This window comes from Sinocyclocheilus grahami, unplaced genomic scaffold, assembly GCF_001515645.1.
Source record: "Sinocyclocheilus grahami isolate Dianchi unplaced genomic scaffold, SAMN03320097.WGS_v1.1 scaffold156.1, whole genome shotgun sequence".
NCBI lineage: Eukaryota > Metazoa > Chordata > Actinopteri > Cypriniformes > Cyprinidae > Sinocyclocheilus > Sinocyclocheilus grahami.
In genome coordinates this window covers 1183443-1200365 of record NW_015505335.1, presented here as the reverse complement: position 1 = coordinate 1200365, position 16923 = coordinate 1183443, and the positions used below count along the sequence as shown (strand labels likewise).

The 16923-nt window shown below is 35.5% G+C and overlaps 1 protein-coding gene across 1 annotated transcript in view; it reads right to left on the bottom strand.

Moving 5' to 3' along the window:
• The window catches only part of prkd2 (protein kinase D2), a 25353-nt gene extending 9855 nt beyond the window's left edge, over positions 1-15498 (bottom strand). The window contains exons 1-16 of the mRNA XM_016282202.1: positions 15318-15498; positions 13603-13734; positions 13202-13398; positions 12170-12353; positions 9772-9840; positions 9454-9616; positions 8071-8182; positions 6158-6235; positions 4930-5242; positions 3189-3241; positions 3000-3072; positions 2434-2540; positions 2067-2228; positions 931-1029; positions 532-799; positions 153-238 (exon numbers count right to left, since the gene is read on the bottom strand). Coding sequence (XP_016137688.1) covers positions 153-238; positions 532-799; positions 931-1029; positions 2067-2228; positions 2434-2540; positions 3000-3072; positions 3189-3241; positions 4930-5242; positions 6158-6235; positions 8071-8182; positions 9454-9616; positions 9772-9840; positions 12170-12353; positions 13202-13398; positions 13603-13734; positions 15318-15498 — 2277 coding nt within the window. The remainder of the gene's footprint in view (positions 1-152; positions 239-531; positions 800-930; positions 1030-2066; positions 2229-2433; positions 2541-2999; positions 3073-3188; positions 3242-4929; positions 5243-6157; positions 6236-8070; positions 8183-9453; positions 9617-9771; positions 9841-12169; positions 12354-13201; positions 13399-13602; positions 13735-15317) is intronic.
• Between the last annotated feature and the right edge of the window lie 1425 nt (positions 15499-16923).

Sequence of the window (16923 nt, the reverse complement as noted above, 5' to 3'; positions counted from 1 at the left end):
TATATATATATATATATATATATGTGTGTGTGTGTGTGTGTGTGTGTGTGTGTGTGTGTGTTTGTGTGTGTGTGTGTGTTCTTAGAAAGCCATATGTGGTGTCCTATTAATTGAAAGAAGCATTAAAAGCATGAGCCTGATCTTAGCATTACCTGTAGATAGGTATGGCTGAGACTCTTGTCCACACTGTAGCGTTTTCTCATCTTCACTTGGAGCAGGTTATTGATGAGGTCGATAGCTATGGAGAAATGGAGAGATCACACAAACAAAATCTGCATTGATTGAAGCTAAATGATTTACAGCAGCAGACAGCAAATCGAAGGCGGATGGAGCTACTCAACGATCAGCCTGCTTTTAATGCATCGGATTTCTTTTTGTTGTTATGAAGTAAATTTCCAGGAAGAGCCACGCAAAGTGTTCTCTACTCAGCTCTTTTAACTTTTCATATACTTCTATTCTCAATTTGATCTGACGTGTTATTGTACATTATGAACTTGTATTTAATTCGGTGTAATTTTACTGTGTTTGTACCTTCAGGAGAGATCTGTTTCCATGGGTTGGGTGGGTACATGAAGGCGGCATTGTGGATCTGATCATTGATGTCTTCGTCCTCGTTGAAGGGGAAAGTTCCACTCAGACTGACATACATGATCACACCTACAGACCACATGTCCAGAGAGCGATTGTAACCCTGGTTCAGCAGGACCTCGGGGGCCAAATAAGCTGGCGTGCCAACAACCGAACGGCGGAAAGACTTCTCTCCGATGATGCGAGCAAAACCAAAGTCACAAAGTTTCACCTATGAATATGCCGTGTGGGTGGGAAGAAGTGTTAAGAGTCAACAAAACGAGAAAAAAATGAGAAGTACAACCTAGCATTATGAAAAAAAGTATTCAAATATTAAAACTGCATTGCATTGAATTCTCTGACCTGTGGGAAAGGATCCGCTGATGCTAATAGCACGTTCTCAGGCTTGAGGTCACAGTGCACTATGTTTTTGAAGTGAAGGTGCCTCAGAGCAGCCAAAATCTAGAAAGAGAAGATATTGGTTCAACATAATGCCTTTAAAGGTGTAGCAAGGGATTTCTGAGAAACGCTGTTTGAAGTGGATCAGACCGAGCACCAAAACACACTTGCAGCCAATCACCAGTAAGGGGCGTGTCCACCCATGATGGTAGAGGTGCCTGTGTTGCATAGCATGTTTTGCATAGCAAATTTGAGGGTGGAGCTACCAAGCGTTTCTCAGAAATCACTTACTGCACATTTAAAGGCCCATTTACACTAAGCACGATAACTATATGATAAAAACTTTGACAGCCAATCAGAATCTACCTAGCATTAAAGAGCTTGAGCATTTAAAGCGGTAAAAGACAAAACTGCAGTGCACGCTTTCAACAAAAAAAAAAACAGGCTGCTAATATAGTTATCATAATAGTTGTCATTCTGGGTGCAAACAGGCCTTTAGAATGATTATGAAAATGTATAGCTATAGTTAACTTCGTAGTGATCGTATCTACTGTAGTATGAACAGGCCTTCATTTTATGAAAATAATGAACACCACAGCTATAACGATAATGACACAAAGAAACAATAACGATATTGTTGGAATCGCTTACAGAACTTTTTCCAGCGAGTGAACGATAAAAACATTGACAGCCAATCAGTACCCTCCTGATTTTAAAGAGCTTGTGCATTTATGTGCTAATAATAAACATGACACTAGTATAGTTATCGTTATAGTTATCTGCAACATAAAATGATAAATGAGAGTATATGAATAATCATGTACTAATACCTGAATTAAATATTACTTTAATGTGAACTAATAATGAGTTAAGGCATGCACTAATCAAGAACAATAATTACCACAAAGTGTTAATTAATATATTTGCTAACAGGTATGTACTAACATGTATAGTTAAGGTGGTCATTATTCACACATGAATTCATATGACTCATGCTGTTCTTTTCATTATTAGCATGTATTAACAGGTTTGAATGTCCTTGGTATGAATGGCCCTTAACCTCTAAGAAGCATGTTTTAAGCTCTAAACGTAGCGCTGACCTGCGTGATGAGGAACTTGGTGAGTCTCTCAGGAAGTCGTCCTTTCTCACTTGACAGTATCATTTCGAGCATGTCACCATGAAGTTTCTCCATCACCACAAACACCTTCTCAGGCGTCTCAAACATGCACTCGAGATTCACTATACCCAAATGTCGCAGGCTCTGGGAGAGGTTGAAAGGACAAGGTAAAGAGATGCGGTTGAGTGAGTCACGTTGTTGCTTATTTGCATGCATGAACTTATGTTAGGTCAGGTGTTCTCACAATCAGGAGGCACACAGCAGGTTTAATTGTGTTATATGTGTTCATTATCATTCAGTCAATACAATGTGATGAATCATTGATTCGCTATCGCCCCTTGCTGGTCACCTGCAATATGGCTACTTCATTCCTCAGCTGGCTCTCCTGCTTGGTGGGGAACCGAAGCTTGTCGATCACCTTCACGGCTACATCCCGGCCAGTTTTCCTGTGTTTTCCTGTGCGGGTTGAGGAAATGATAATGTGTGATCTTTTTGTAAATATCCATTCTTGCATATCATTAGTGGTGCTTGCTATTGCATATATTTAGGACAAGGGATATGAACAAGAAATCCATCTTTGGTGTGTTCACTCTTAAAAATAAAGGTTCCAAAAAGTGGATTTTTGTGGTGATGCCATTTTTGGTTCCCCAAAGAACAGTTCTTGAAAGAAACATTCTTTTTCTTAGTGTGAAGAACATTTTAATAATCTAATAAAAAAAATTCCACTATAAAGAACCTTCATGGAACCATCAATGCCAATAGGAATTTTTATTTTTAAGAATGTAACTTGTCCTGAATTGGACTTCAGTCTAGAATATAATAAGGTCTAAAGGGTGCAGCTGCTCTTTTGGCAACCATATAGCAACACCCTATGTTTAGAAATGGTCCAAATCTAGTTTTCAGTAACAGACATACCTCCATATACCACACCAAATTGTCCAGAGCCCAGAACCTCATCAGCAAAGATCTGGTACACCATTCCAATGTCCTGTTGGGTACATCATCATCATCATTTATTATTATCTTAATCGTTATCATGATCATATTTGTCATCATCATCACACTATGTGATATATTGCACCTTTAAAGGTCATGTTTACTCACCACGTTCTCCTGAATCTGACTGTTAGACACTGAGATGCTGACTGACGCCTGCCCTGAAAATCAATCAGATTAATAGCCACATTAGTGTTATACTTGTACTGTATGAGGGTCGATGACAAATAAGGATGATAATATTAAATTTAAAAAATCAAAGTTTCAATGTAAAAAAAAGGTAAAACTGCAAAGTTCTTAAAAATTTTAACTTTTGTCTTCATGTTGATATGAAACTCTTTTTTATTAATGACTTAATGACTTTTTGAAAATGTTTAATTAATTTTTATCAAGTACTGTATAACTATCAAATTAAAAGCACTAATATTGCATCTTAAAAAATCAAAGTTTCAATGTAAAAAAAAGGTAAAACTGCAAAGTTCTTAAAAATTTTAACTTTTGTCTTCATGTTGATATGAAACTCTTTTTTAATGTCTTTTTAATGACTTTTTGAAAATGTTTAATTAATTTTTATCAAGTACTGTATAACTATCAAATTAAAAGCACTAAAATACTTTTATTGCATCTATCTATCTATCTATCTATCTATCTATCTATCTATCTATCTATTTTTCCAAGAAAGTTCTAAAAAGATACTTTTCAATATTTTTTACATACATTTTCTTAGTGATTCATTTGAACCTATGCACCTATGCACTTTTAAATAAGAATAAAATATCTGATTTTTAAATTAATAAAATCACATAAAAATTACATTGATTGATTCATTGATTGATTGATTGGAAACAAGCTATAAGTACTGAAGTAACTAAATAAACTAAAACCAATAAATAAAGAATTCAAAAAATATTATAAGCAACATTTCTAAACTTTAACTGAAATTAAAGTGAAAACAGAAAATATAAAAATAACATCCATCCATCCATCCATCCATTCATTCATTCATGCATTCATTCGCTGATCCATTCATTCATCCATCCATCCATTTATTCATTAATTCGCTGATCCATTCGTTCATCCATCCATCCATTCATTCATTCATTCATTCGCTGATCCATTCATTCATCCATCCATCCATTCATCCATTCATTCATCCATCCATCCATTCATCCATTCATTCATCCATCCATACATTCATTAATTCATTTGCTGATCCATTCATCCATCCATCCATTCATTCATTCATTCATTCGCTGATCCATTCATTCATCCATCCATCCATTCATTCATTCATTCGCTGATCCATTCGTTCATCCATCCATCCATTCATCCATTCATTCGCTGATCCATTCATTCATCCATCCATCCATTCATTCGCTGATCCATTCGTTCATCCATCCATCCATTCATCCATTCATTCGCTGATCCATTCATTCATCCATCCATCCATCCATTCATTCATTCATTCGTTGATCCATCCGTTCATCCATCCATCCATTCATCCATTCATTCGCTGATCCATTCATTCATCCATCCATCCATCCATCCATCCATTCATTCATTCATTCGTTGATCCATCCATTCATTCATTCATTCATTCATTCATTCATTCATCATATTTTAAATAGCCCTTTTTTTAAATGACCATCAAATGAGCATCATATTATATCATCATATCATAGCATCATCATATATTCTATACATTTACTATAAATTCTCTAAATTAACTATAAACTATAAATTCTCCACATAATCAAGTGATTTGTTTAGGTTTCTTAACAGAGACATTATCCCTATACTGATTATGTATGCAGCATCACACCTTCCTTCCAGACTTAAGCTCACTTACGGTGAGGAGTGTGACCTTCTGCTGGAGGGTTGTCTTGGAAGATGACTGGCATGAGTGCTTGACGTATAACAGTCTCCCATCCTTTGGCGAACTCTCGCCCCACCCCGCTGTTTGGTGCAACACTACTGGGACTGGCTGAGATGGGCAGACCAGACACACTGGATGATGGGGACGGGGTGGTGTTGGGGTCCTCACCAACAAAGTAGATCATAGTACCCGTCATGATCTCAAAGCAATGGGGGCTTGTGCCAGGAGGGACGAGAGAGAAATCACCCGCCGGACGGACCTGCAGGATTTCTGAGAGCGGGATCTCCTGCGGAGGGAGACAAGGGGCACATTAGAACCTCAATCATGCAGACAATATGCGCAGAGGTTAATTTCAAAGCAGGTTGGGGGTTAATACCAATGTGAGTAGAGATAATTAACTGAAATGACACATCAAACCTGGTAATTTATACATGTGAAGTCACCCTAATGGCCAAATAGCTTGTGTAAACCATTCATAATGCATTATTTCATGAATCCAGAATATTCGTGCTTCATCTGTCACTGTGAACGCATAATGCATAATATAATGTGGCATTTCCACACACACATTAACTCCTTTTTCATGTGCAATTTATCTAACAATGTCTATAAACTATGGAAGCTTTTTTCCACCATGGGATAGAAAAAAAATATATAATAATAATAATTGAATATTAATTAAATGAAAAAATAATATATGTAAAAATAAAATTCTGATTTTTTTTCTTGCAATTATAAAAAATAGAGACAATTGCAAGATATAAGCTTAGAACTGTGAGATATACAAAAAAATATATTTTTTGTTCTTTAAATTCCAAGTTTACATCTCACAATTATTTTTTTCCTGCCCTGTAATAAAAAAATGTAAAAAGTAATTGTGACTTTTTTTATATCTCACAATTCTGAGTTTATATGTAGCAATTCTGAATTTACTTGTATATCTTACAATTATGACTTTTTCTCTGAATTGCAAGAATCACATCCTCACAATTCTGTTTTTGTTTCTCTCACAATTCAGATTTTTTTTTTCTCAGGATTGCAAGAAAGAAGTAGGAATTGTGAGATATAAACTCAGAATTGTCAGAATAAGAGTCAGAATTGTGAGATAAAAAGTCGCAATTACTATTTTTTTTCATCCCATGGCGGAAATGGGCTTCCATAATAAACAGTCTTTAAACAATAAAAGAAAGGGATATTCTACCTTGTAGTATTTGTTGGTGGTGTCGTTTTGAAACAGGATGATGCATTTGCAGTCAAGGCGCCAGTAGTGTTTCTTCCTCTGTTGGAGGGTGGGGTGACAGGTCAGAGGTCATAAGTCAACAAGGAGTTGGTGCTGGGGTCAGCTTCACCCCAACAGACAGGAGGAAGAAAGCGAAGGGTAAACAGAGCTGAAGAGAAGAGGAGGACGCAAGAGAAAAACCAGGAGGAAAGTTAGAAAGAAAAGGCTAAAGAGGAGTAAAATGCTACACAGAAATGCAGACGTTTTACAGGAGGCCGAGAACAGATCAATATATCTATGTTGAGAAAAAGCCTCAACCAAATGTTCCCAATTCTTTGTGAAAATACTTGACTAGAAGCAATATGAGTGACATTTACTGCTATTCATTCCTACAAATCAATATCCACTCCTGCAGGGGACGCTCAGAATAGCCTGTGATTTAAAAGCTGAAGATTTGCTAATATTATAGTGCAAGTGTGCAGATTGATTCAGAACACATACAGAAATATCAATAGGGTGTTTGGAAGTGAGGTAAGGATAGTGTATAGACTAGACAGAATAATCTGGCTTTGTTAAAGGAATAGTTCATGCAAAAATGTCTTCATTTACTCATCTTTCAATAGTTCAAAACCTGTAGAAGACTCAACTAAATGAATGATTTGTTTGTTTGTTTTTGAATGAATGAATGAATGAATGGTTCATACGACTAGCGCACTATATTACTATGCAGGACTATTATGGAGGGCCAAATTTACAGAAAATTAAACCATTAAATAAATATATAAATATTTAAATAAATCAATAAATGCATAATTAACGGTGGGGTATGCATTTTTTCAAAAACGCTTTAGAAAACTGACTCGGGCCGAGTACCAAAACAAACTTGTAGCCAATCAGCAGTAAGGGGCGTGTCTACTCATGATGTTGAGGAGAGAGCGCTCAGTGCACAGGATGGACATCAGCCGACTGAAAACGACTGCGGAACAAAATAAGGCTTACAATAAGGCAAGAAGTAGGACCCGTGTAAATATCGGATCAGCTTTCCAGCGCTGGAGAGAACTCAAGGGGTGGGAAGGCCTGCGATCGGATGCCGAGGTTGCTTTGTTTCTTCTTTTTAGCTGTCTACACTGGACGCAACAAAGCGACCGTTGAAAATCATTTGAAGTTTGAGTCAATACCTCATAAATAGAACGCAGCAGCAGTTTTCTGTCTGGGATTTGTCGTGCCGCGCCGCATCCATTGTAGACAGCATCATTGATTATAATGAGTTCTATAGTATTTTGTCGCGCATCTCGCGTCCGGTGTTGACACAGTGTAACTTTGATTTTGCTTTGTTTCACAGAATTAATAATTGCCTGGGTTCAACGCAGCAGCAGTTTTCTGTCTGGGATTTGTCGTGCCGCGCCGCATCCATTGTAGACAGCATCATTGATTATAATGAGTTCTATAGTATTTTGTCGCGCATCTCGCGTCCGGTGTTGACACAGTGTAACTTTGATTTTGCTTTGTTTCACAGAATTAATAATTGCCTGGGTTCATACGTATGTGTGAGGCGGAGCTATCAAAATAGGGGCGAGACCCTTTTGGGGTAGAAGCGTGTTTGTTTTGGTGATTTGAAATGTCAACATCGGCTACGAGAAATCACTTACCCCACCTTTAAACGTATTAAAATGAGATCGTTGTCAACGTGTTGGTTGCAAGAGTCAATAATAGATATGCATAGACTACAAGTGTCATTTGAAGTAATTAGGTAATAAATTAGCAATTTATAACGTAAAAAATGTAAATAGATAAATGACTTATCACACTGGCAAAAAGAGTGAGCAAATGAGGTTAGAATATTCATTTTTGGGTGAATTATCCCTTTCAGGTCAGCCAGCAGTCAGAGGAAGTACCAGTGTGTCCTTGTTGCTGTAGTGCACCATCCAGCCTTCCTTGATGGCTGTGCTAGAGCGACGTGTGGTCTGCCTGATCGACTGCACTACTCTCATCAGAGGAATATTAGCACTGCGGAAACATCACAGCACACAAGTCATAAATCATGAGATCATATAAGACAACCCAGGTGTGAGCAGACATAGAGGTACGGAGGCAGCTGCGTGCTGAATAAAAGCTATTCATACAAAGAGAGACACACCAATACAACATGAATTGCAAGTGTATCGTTTGCGAAAAGCTAATATCTTATTGGTCGTTTCGTTTTTTCACTGAGGGAAACTGAGCTACACTATGAGAATGCATAGTTGCAAATCAAATTTTCACACTTGATGTGAAGGCCTTGTACACCTTCTAATGTTGGTGTATACGATTTGTATAAGCCATAAAACCATCCCATGCTCATTGGAAATGCATAACTCTACCTACATTTCGGCAAAACCTGAAATACATTAGTCCAGGTATACATATTTCACTGCACTTTTCAGATAACACATCCACAAGAGGCATTTATCAGTGATATCACTTTTTCTTCACTGCAGATGCGGGTTTATAAGTAGCACAGTGTCATAAAAATAACATGTTTGTGGGTACAATATAGTTGCAAAATGATATTGCGCTTCTTGTAGCGTTTCACGGTAGTTTCAAAGCATATATGGTGTGTAATTTTATCAGTTTTCTCTTTTCTCAGTCATTAGATGTTTATTGTACATATCACGACATTTCAGAAATAGCATACCACCAACACTAAACAAAACAAAACAAAACGTGATAAAATGTGAAATAAAAACACATTTGCTGAAGCAACCGTGCCATTTTAGCTTCTGTATGCAAGGCTTTGAGCTCTTTTGTGGAGTGTCATGACTCGTGTTTCACGGACTCGTACCAGGGCGCTCTTTATCGCAAATGCAACGCACTACCGGGTGAGCTATCGAGCAAGTTTACTATGTCAGAAAAGCCATATATATGGAGCTGGTTATGTAATGCAAACAATACAATGTATTATATTATAAGTGACAAACTATGGTAAACGTGTTTTGAGGTCATAACAGTGATGTTCAAGGAACCATGTAAAAATAAGCCTTTATTCAATCTGCCCCTTAATCATAATTTGTGCGAAAAGGAACAAAAGTAGTTGCTGTTTTATTGTCGCTAGTGTTCATTTCAGCTAAAAACTCTAGTGAAATGTATACGTACATAGGTACATTTTTGCATAAATGTATGCAGTCTCGTATTTCCAATGGGCCTGAGTTGCATAAAACTATATTATTTGTCTTTCCAATTTTGTGTTTACTGTGACTAGGCCTTAATTTTGTCTGTATGTCTAAAACCTGTCTAACTACCTCTGGTCTCCACTGGCTCCATCCTGGTTGTTGTCTGGGGAGAAAGACCCAGGGATACTGCAGGCCTCGTCTGAGTCGTCCATCAGAGATGACTTATCAGTGTCAGAATACTCATTACTAAAGTCCATCGGCACCTCCATGTCTGTGCTTGGACTTAATATGTCTGAGACAGAGACAGATGGGAAAGAATTACCACGCAAACAGCATGAAGTGACAAACAATAATTACATGCTTGCAGAAGCAGAAGAAACAGTGCAAATATTTCAAATGCGTTAATAATGTCCATCATGTCAACACTGTTTCTCTCACACTCATTACCAAGAGTCTCCCCTAAGCAGTCATTTGGGACCTTGTATGCACATCGCTTGTGGCAGTTGAACTTGCAGTCTTTAAAAAGAAAAGAGAAAAAAAAGAGTCATAAAATCAAATATTAATAATTATATCAAATATAAATATTAGCAATATAGGTTTTGATTAAATTAATACACAATACACATATTTTAAATGAACCCCTTAGCATTCCAGTAAAATTAGCCTAAAACGCCTAAAAAGGCATACCCAAAGTAATTGCATGCTTTTCTTGAACCATCTGGAGTATATGCATGGTTTTGGTCTCTTTTGAAAGGTGACACTCTGAGGTTTGTTCCTAAACAGAAACTGTAAGTCTTACTGGTATTGAGTGATAGAACTTTGAACACACTGAAAAATGTTTTTTTTTGTTTACAGATTCCTGCAGATGACTATAGCTGGGAGCTATTAGCTGGAAAACACAATGGGATCACAGCATGAAGCCTGATTGTACCTGTTGTGCTGATTGAATCTTAATTAATAGTTTCTTAATGGTTTGCATCATTCGAATCAAACAAATCTCTGCTTTCCAAAGATATGTGACATGTTTATTTTTTATTTTTTTTTATTGAGTTGTTGTATGTCACAAAGTTAACCCTCAAAAACAAGCAGTGTACCACGGTCGTTATGGAATGCCAAAGCTGACTTAATTAGAAATAAATAAATAAATGCACAAAGAAATTTAAAAAAGCAAATATAAATAAATGAATATATAAATAAATATACAAAGAAAAGTAAAAAAAAAACAAAAATAAATAATTATTTATCATTTTATTTCCTTATTTATGTATTTTTTATTTTATTTATTTATACATTTATTTATTTATTTTATTTTCACATTTATGTATTTATTTACTTATGTATTTATTTCCACATTTATTTATTTATACATTTATTTCTTTTTACATTTGTTTATTTTCACATGTATTTATTTATACATTTCTTTGTCCGTAGGGTAATGAGAAGGGCGTGTTTTACCTCAGGAATAGCAATCGAGCCAGAGTAGGCGAGGGGTAAGCTTTGAGGCAATTGCTTTCTTATGCACGCTGTTTTTTTAGGTTTCACTTTCAACGCATACAACGCATGTTTCAAAGATTCGGGATAGAAGGAGGCTATAATGCATGTGTGTGTTTCACTAGCTCCGTTCCTTGTATGCGTTGAAAGTGAAACCTAAAAAACAGCGCGCATAAGAAAGCACGCTTTCGGGAGCTTCAGCAAATTCACGCGATCACAGATTGCACGCTTCCCAGCCTAAACAAACCCCCACTTGAAATTTAAATAAGATTTTGGCCATATTGCCCATCTAAATCATACATCCCACACTATCAACAGGCCATGTAGGCTACACTTCTTGCACTTCGTTTGGGCACCACAAGGTGTAACTGTGGTCTCAACGCTTACCCCTCGCCTACTCTGGCTCGATTGCTATTCCTGAGGTAAAACACGCCCTTCTCATTACCCTACGGACAAAGAAATGTAGAAAGAAAGAAATGCGAAAATATATCAATGTAAAAAGAAATAAATGTAGAAAAAAATAAATGTGGAAATAAAGAAATAAATACGTAAATAAATACATGTGAAAATAAATAAAAGTGGAAATAAATACATTTATAAATAAATAAAATAAAAAATAAATGTGGAAAAAATATTTAAAAAATTACATAAGGAAATACAATTATAAATAATTATTTATTTTTGCTATTTTACTTGTCTTTGTATATTTATTAATTTATTAATTTATATTTGCTTTTTTACATTTCTTTGTACATTTCTTTCTTTCTTTATTCATTTCTAATTATGGCAGGATTGGCATTCCATAGGTCGTAACAGTGGAAAGCTATCAAGTTCAATTAATATGTAGAATACTTATAAATAAGTTACCTAATGTCTATACAAAAAGTTACTTGTGCTGTGGATTTAAAATAATTTCAAATTAATATTGCATTATTAATGTTTGTCCTGTTGCTAGGATGATTTTCTGTATTACAAACTACACTACTGTTCAAAATCGTGTGGTCAGTAAGATTTTTTTTAATGTTTTTGAAAGTCTCTTTTGTATTTTATGCTCTTAAAAGTCTCTTATGCTCATCAAAGCTGCATTTATTTGATCAAAATAGAGTAAAAACAGTAATATTGTGAAATATTATTATGATTTAAAATCTGTTTTCTGTTTATATGTTTTAAAAAGTGTCATTAATATAAGAATGTAATGACATATATTATATTACTATATGTCATTACATTCTTATATATGTCATTATGCAGGTAAATGAGGAATTCACTAATACAACATGAACAAATCCCTTTCCTAGTTGTTTTTAATACTAATTTGTAAATCTGGATGGATTATTGAGCAGGATTGTCTGACCTTTGCACTGGAGTCCCTGGCGGAAGAGTCCTCTCAGCAGTCTCTTGCAGTACTGACACACGGTGGGACGCGTGTACGAGTGAACGGCGAATGTGTGCGGGACCTTCACTTTAGTCATGAGGATCTTGTCCAGGTGGACGGGCCGCCCGGTGTAAAAGCGCCTGGCCTCACTGGGGGTGCGGGGCTGGAGAAAGATCCGACATGGTGTTTACATGGCATGATATGATTGAATTAAACATTAATATTCCATTATGTAAAAGTTAATTGAAAAATCTATGTATATTATTACAAAATTTAGTTAATTAAAATTTGATGGTAATGCTTTATAATAAGTTTCATTAGTTAACATTAATGAATGCATTATCTAATATTAACGAAATATGAGCAAAACATTTGTTACAGTATTTAGTAATCGTTGTTAATGGTAATAAATAAAAATACAACCTTTCAATGTTAGCTCAGTTCCATTAATTAAACTTAAAACATTTGATTGTAATAATGTATTAGTAAATGTAGCAATTAATATGAACTGATATGAATAAATGCTTTACAAGTATTTTTCATTGTTAGTTCATATATAATGAATATATATATATATATATTCACAAATCAATCTAATATGCTGATTTGGTTCTCAAATTTTTTTTTTTTAAGTTTGAAAACTTTATTCATAATGACTGCAGTAATGGCTGCTGAAAATTCAGCTTTGCCATGTAATAATATTTCACAATTTTGCTGTTTCTACTGTATTTTTGATCAAATAAATTCAGCCTTTGCTAAGCATTTCTTAGCACTTCTTTAAAAATAAAAAAAATTAAAAAAAATGATTCCATAATTACTCCAAACTTTTGACTGTCAGTATACATATACATAAAAATGTAAATTCTAAAAATATGTACAATTCGAGATGTACAATTTTACTTGTATTCATTTAGCACATTTCTTATTTTACAGCTGTTTTTTACTCAAGAACACATAGTATTTTTCTTGATTCGCAAATGTTTAAAACATGGAATTGAATGTGTGCTGTACCATCTGGGTGTGCGATCGGATGAGACTGGCTTCTTCAGATGTCACACTGCTGTTGAGACTACTGAGGGACTCTGCAGTGGACAGACGCAGAGACTGACTGCTGGTGAGGGACGTGGTGGACAAACGCCGCTTCCTCGCCCCGCTGCAGTTATTGGGAATACTAAAAGCACAGCGTTTGTGGTAATTCAGTCCACAGCCTGCAGGGGGAGACAGTAAGAGGGCAAAAAAATTGCACACTGTGGACATTTATCACACTTATGTCCAAACATTTCTTTAAATGGAGCTAGTTGGGTCATGGAAAATATATGAAGTTGCATGACAGCGCACAACAAGTCTAGCTATGATTGAATGAAACCAAGTCCAGCATGAAGAATACAAATTGTGAAAGACAGAGTCCCCACCATCACATTTGAGTCCTTGACGCACCAGGCCGAAAAGCATCTCGCCGCAGTGATCGCAGAACGCCGGCGCACGATACGAGTGCACGTTTAACGCGTGAGGCCGAATCTGGAAGTCCTCGGATGTAGCAGCAGCTGCAGAACACAGAACAAAATCACAAAAAGGACACATCAGTGCTAACTGCTCCATTGTCATTCAAACCCTCTTTAGGGTTTCTGCAAGTTTTATGAAGGTAAATTTAAGACATTTCAATACATTTCAAGACCACGTAAATACAATTTGAGTAACAAATTGAAGGAAACACAATACGCCAATATGGTCCCTAAATCTACAGTAAATGAATACGGAGAAAACAATGAGTTGTATTTGCAGCATTTTAAAGTTTGAAAATACAATTTCCAGCAGATGTCTGTTATTTTTTAATTAATAAAAAAAAATGCTTAAAGGGGTCATATGATGCTATTTTAAACATCATTATTTTGTGTATTTGGTGTAACCGAATATGTTGACATGCTTTAATGTTCAAAAAACACATTATTTTTCAAATACTGTACGTTATTGTAGGTCCTCTATGCCCCGCCTCTCTCAAAAACGTCGTTTTCAAAAAAATCTCTATCAAATCTCAACATGCTCTCAAAAAACTTCTGTGCTGATCTCATTAGATCTTCCACTTTGGCTCTCAGACATCAGGCTGGGGCTTTGTGAGTTTATCCATTAGATAAAATGAACCGAAAGGGACGTTGATATGATCTAGGTCACATCCTTTCAGTTCAGTAATGTGACTTCTTGTTAAAAGCTATTGTTCAGATTTTGGTTATTGACATTATAGCCATTTTAACATTATATAAAAAAGTGTGTTAACCTCCAGGAAATTACTTTGTGTCTGTACTATACTGTACTGTTGATTCATATCACTTCAGTACTTCATTGTGATTTTAAAGTCGATACAAGAATGCAAACCCTGTAGATTTATGTTCCAGCGCTTTTTTTGAAGATCCCTGTGTTACTCTCTATGGGTTAAAAAAAAAACTGAATCTGAATCTGGTCAAATTTCATTTTAAAATAAAAATGCTGTATTCAGCATAAATTAATTTTTTTTTTGGAAATTAACATTATCCCCAGATGCATTTACTAATTCTCATTATTACAACGATGTTTTAGTATTATTTATATCATATTATAGCATTTATTAATATTTTGAAATATCTTTCTAGTTTCAGTTTATTTTAATTTTAGTTAAAGTTTTAGTCATTTTATTTTGTGCTTTTGTCATTTTAAAATATTGTAACATTTTTTTATATAATTGTTTTATATTCATATTTTATTTAGCTTTGATTTATATTTATTTCAGTTTTGGTCAGTCATTTTGGTACTTCATCCCAAACTTATTTTATTTCATCTTGTTGTCAAGGCATTTCTAATTTTTCATCTAAGATTTATATTTTATTTTATTTCAGTAAATTCAATTATTGTTATTATTAAATACTCTTTACATTCTAAAGATTATGCAACATGTTCTACAATGTATGATTGCATTGTATACAAAGAGATGTATTCAAATTGCTGGAATGTGAAATGAGGGGGGAGAATAGGAAAAAAAAATTTTATCCTCAGGCCAGTGGTTGCTGTCATTCATGTCAGCAGAAATCATCATATCTTAATATTGAATGAATTCTAGCTTTGTTGCTGAGAGTTTAAACTATACTAATCGACCTACCCGACAAAACAACTTCCACCAGGTCCCCTTCCTGGATGTCCGACACAGCCTTGACCAGCTGCAGGATGTTACTGCTGTTGGTGTCATGCTTGAAGAGGAGGATCTTGTCATAGATCCCATAAAAGCCACATTCAGGAAACTGGACAAAACAAAGAAAGAAAGAAACATCGATTAGCTTCATTTATAACCCATCTATACATATCCACTATACACTCTGCTAATGTAATATTTCTCTTTTCCTGTTGTTAACAACTTTCACCGCATTACAGCACCTCATCAGAACCACAACATCCTTAGATTTTTGGCTCATGAACAAACATGGATAATCCAACTTTGAGATGAGCTACTAAGATTGGTGGTCATCATGTTAATGAAGAGCCATCTGTAAGGGTTCCTGATGGTGGCACTTTTGCAGGTGTACCCACCAGGGATCTCCTCTCTTATTTGTGCAAGTGATGCACGTCAAGGTGGGGCGGGGGTGTTCTTTGCTTCTGCCAGCTGCATTTTGAAGATTTCCTGTTGTTGCAGAGAAGAGCTTTTAATTTTCGTAGCTCTGATGTGTCGAGAGCTGCCATAAGACTTTTGAGCGGATTTAGAGGTTTTATGTTGTTTGTGTTGTTTTAGGATATCAAACTTTTGAAATTAAAAAGTTCAAAACAATTTGTAAACATAACACAAGTTACATAACGAGAAACTTCTCTTATGTCCAAAACAATCATTTATTGAAATGAATGATGCTGGAAAAAATGGTTAGGTATGATTTTTTTTGGGGGGGGGACTTTTTAATGTCAGATTAATGCACACGGCAGCCCAAATTTATGCCAACAATGCCTATTCAGTGTTCATAAACTTGTGTCGCTCAGTCAGTCATGTTGAAGTAATAAGGAGGCAGTAGGATAGATACTATTATTCATAAACATGAGAAGTAGTAGATCTTATTCCAGTAAGTATATAACTAACAATAACAAATATAGGTAAGCTTTGCCAAAGTTATGTTTTGCCATTACCTTTGCCATTAAACATTTTACTGATTTTGTCCAGAAACAAAGATTCTGTCATCATTTACTTACACTCTTGTTGTTTCAGACCTGTGTGAGTGACTTTCTTCTGAGGAACACAAAATAAGTTATTTTGAAAAACTAAACTTTTTTAGTCCATACAATGAATATCAAAGGGGTTCAATGTTGTTTGGACCCCAGTGACTTTCAAATGATCTTCTTATGTTCCACAGAAGAAAGAAACTCATACATGGTTAAATGGTTCCGGTGCCTAAACGGTGCCTGAACCGATACTTATTAAAAAATGAATAAATAAAAATTCCCCAAAAAATGATGAATTGGCCATTAGCACTATAAACACATGATGTCTGTTTCATACATACTGGATGCCAGAGGGCGCCCTCGCACAGAAAATCCACATATCCAGTCATGGAAGTAGCGAAACTCAGGAAATCCCTTATATGGACAAAGGCACTGCTATTATAGCTGTAAGTTAACTGAGTAAACAGAACATATAAACTGCCTCATTCTGTGACATGAAGCCACATCAGATCACAAAAGGAAGCATTTGACTGGTGTTGTGGAGTAAAAAGGTTATAATGTTCTCT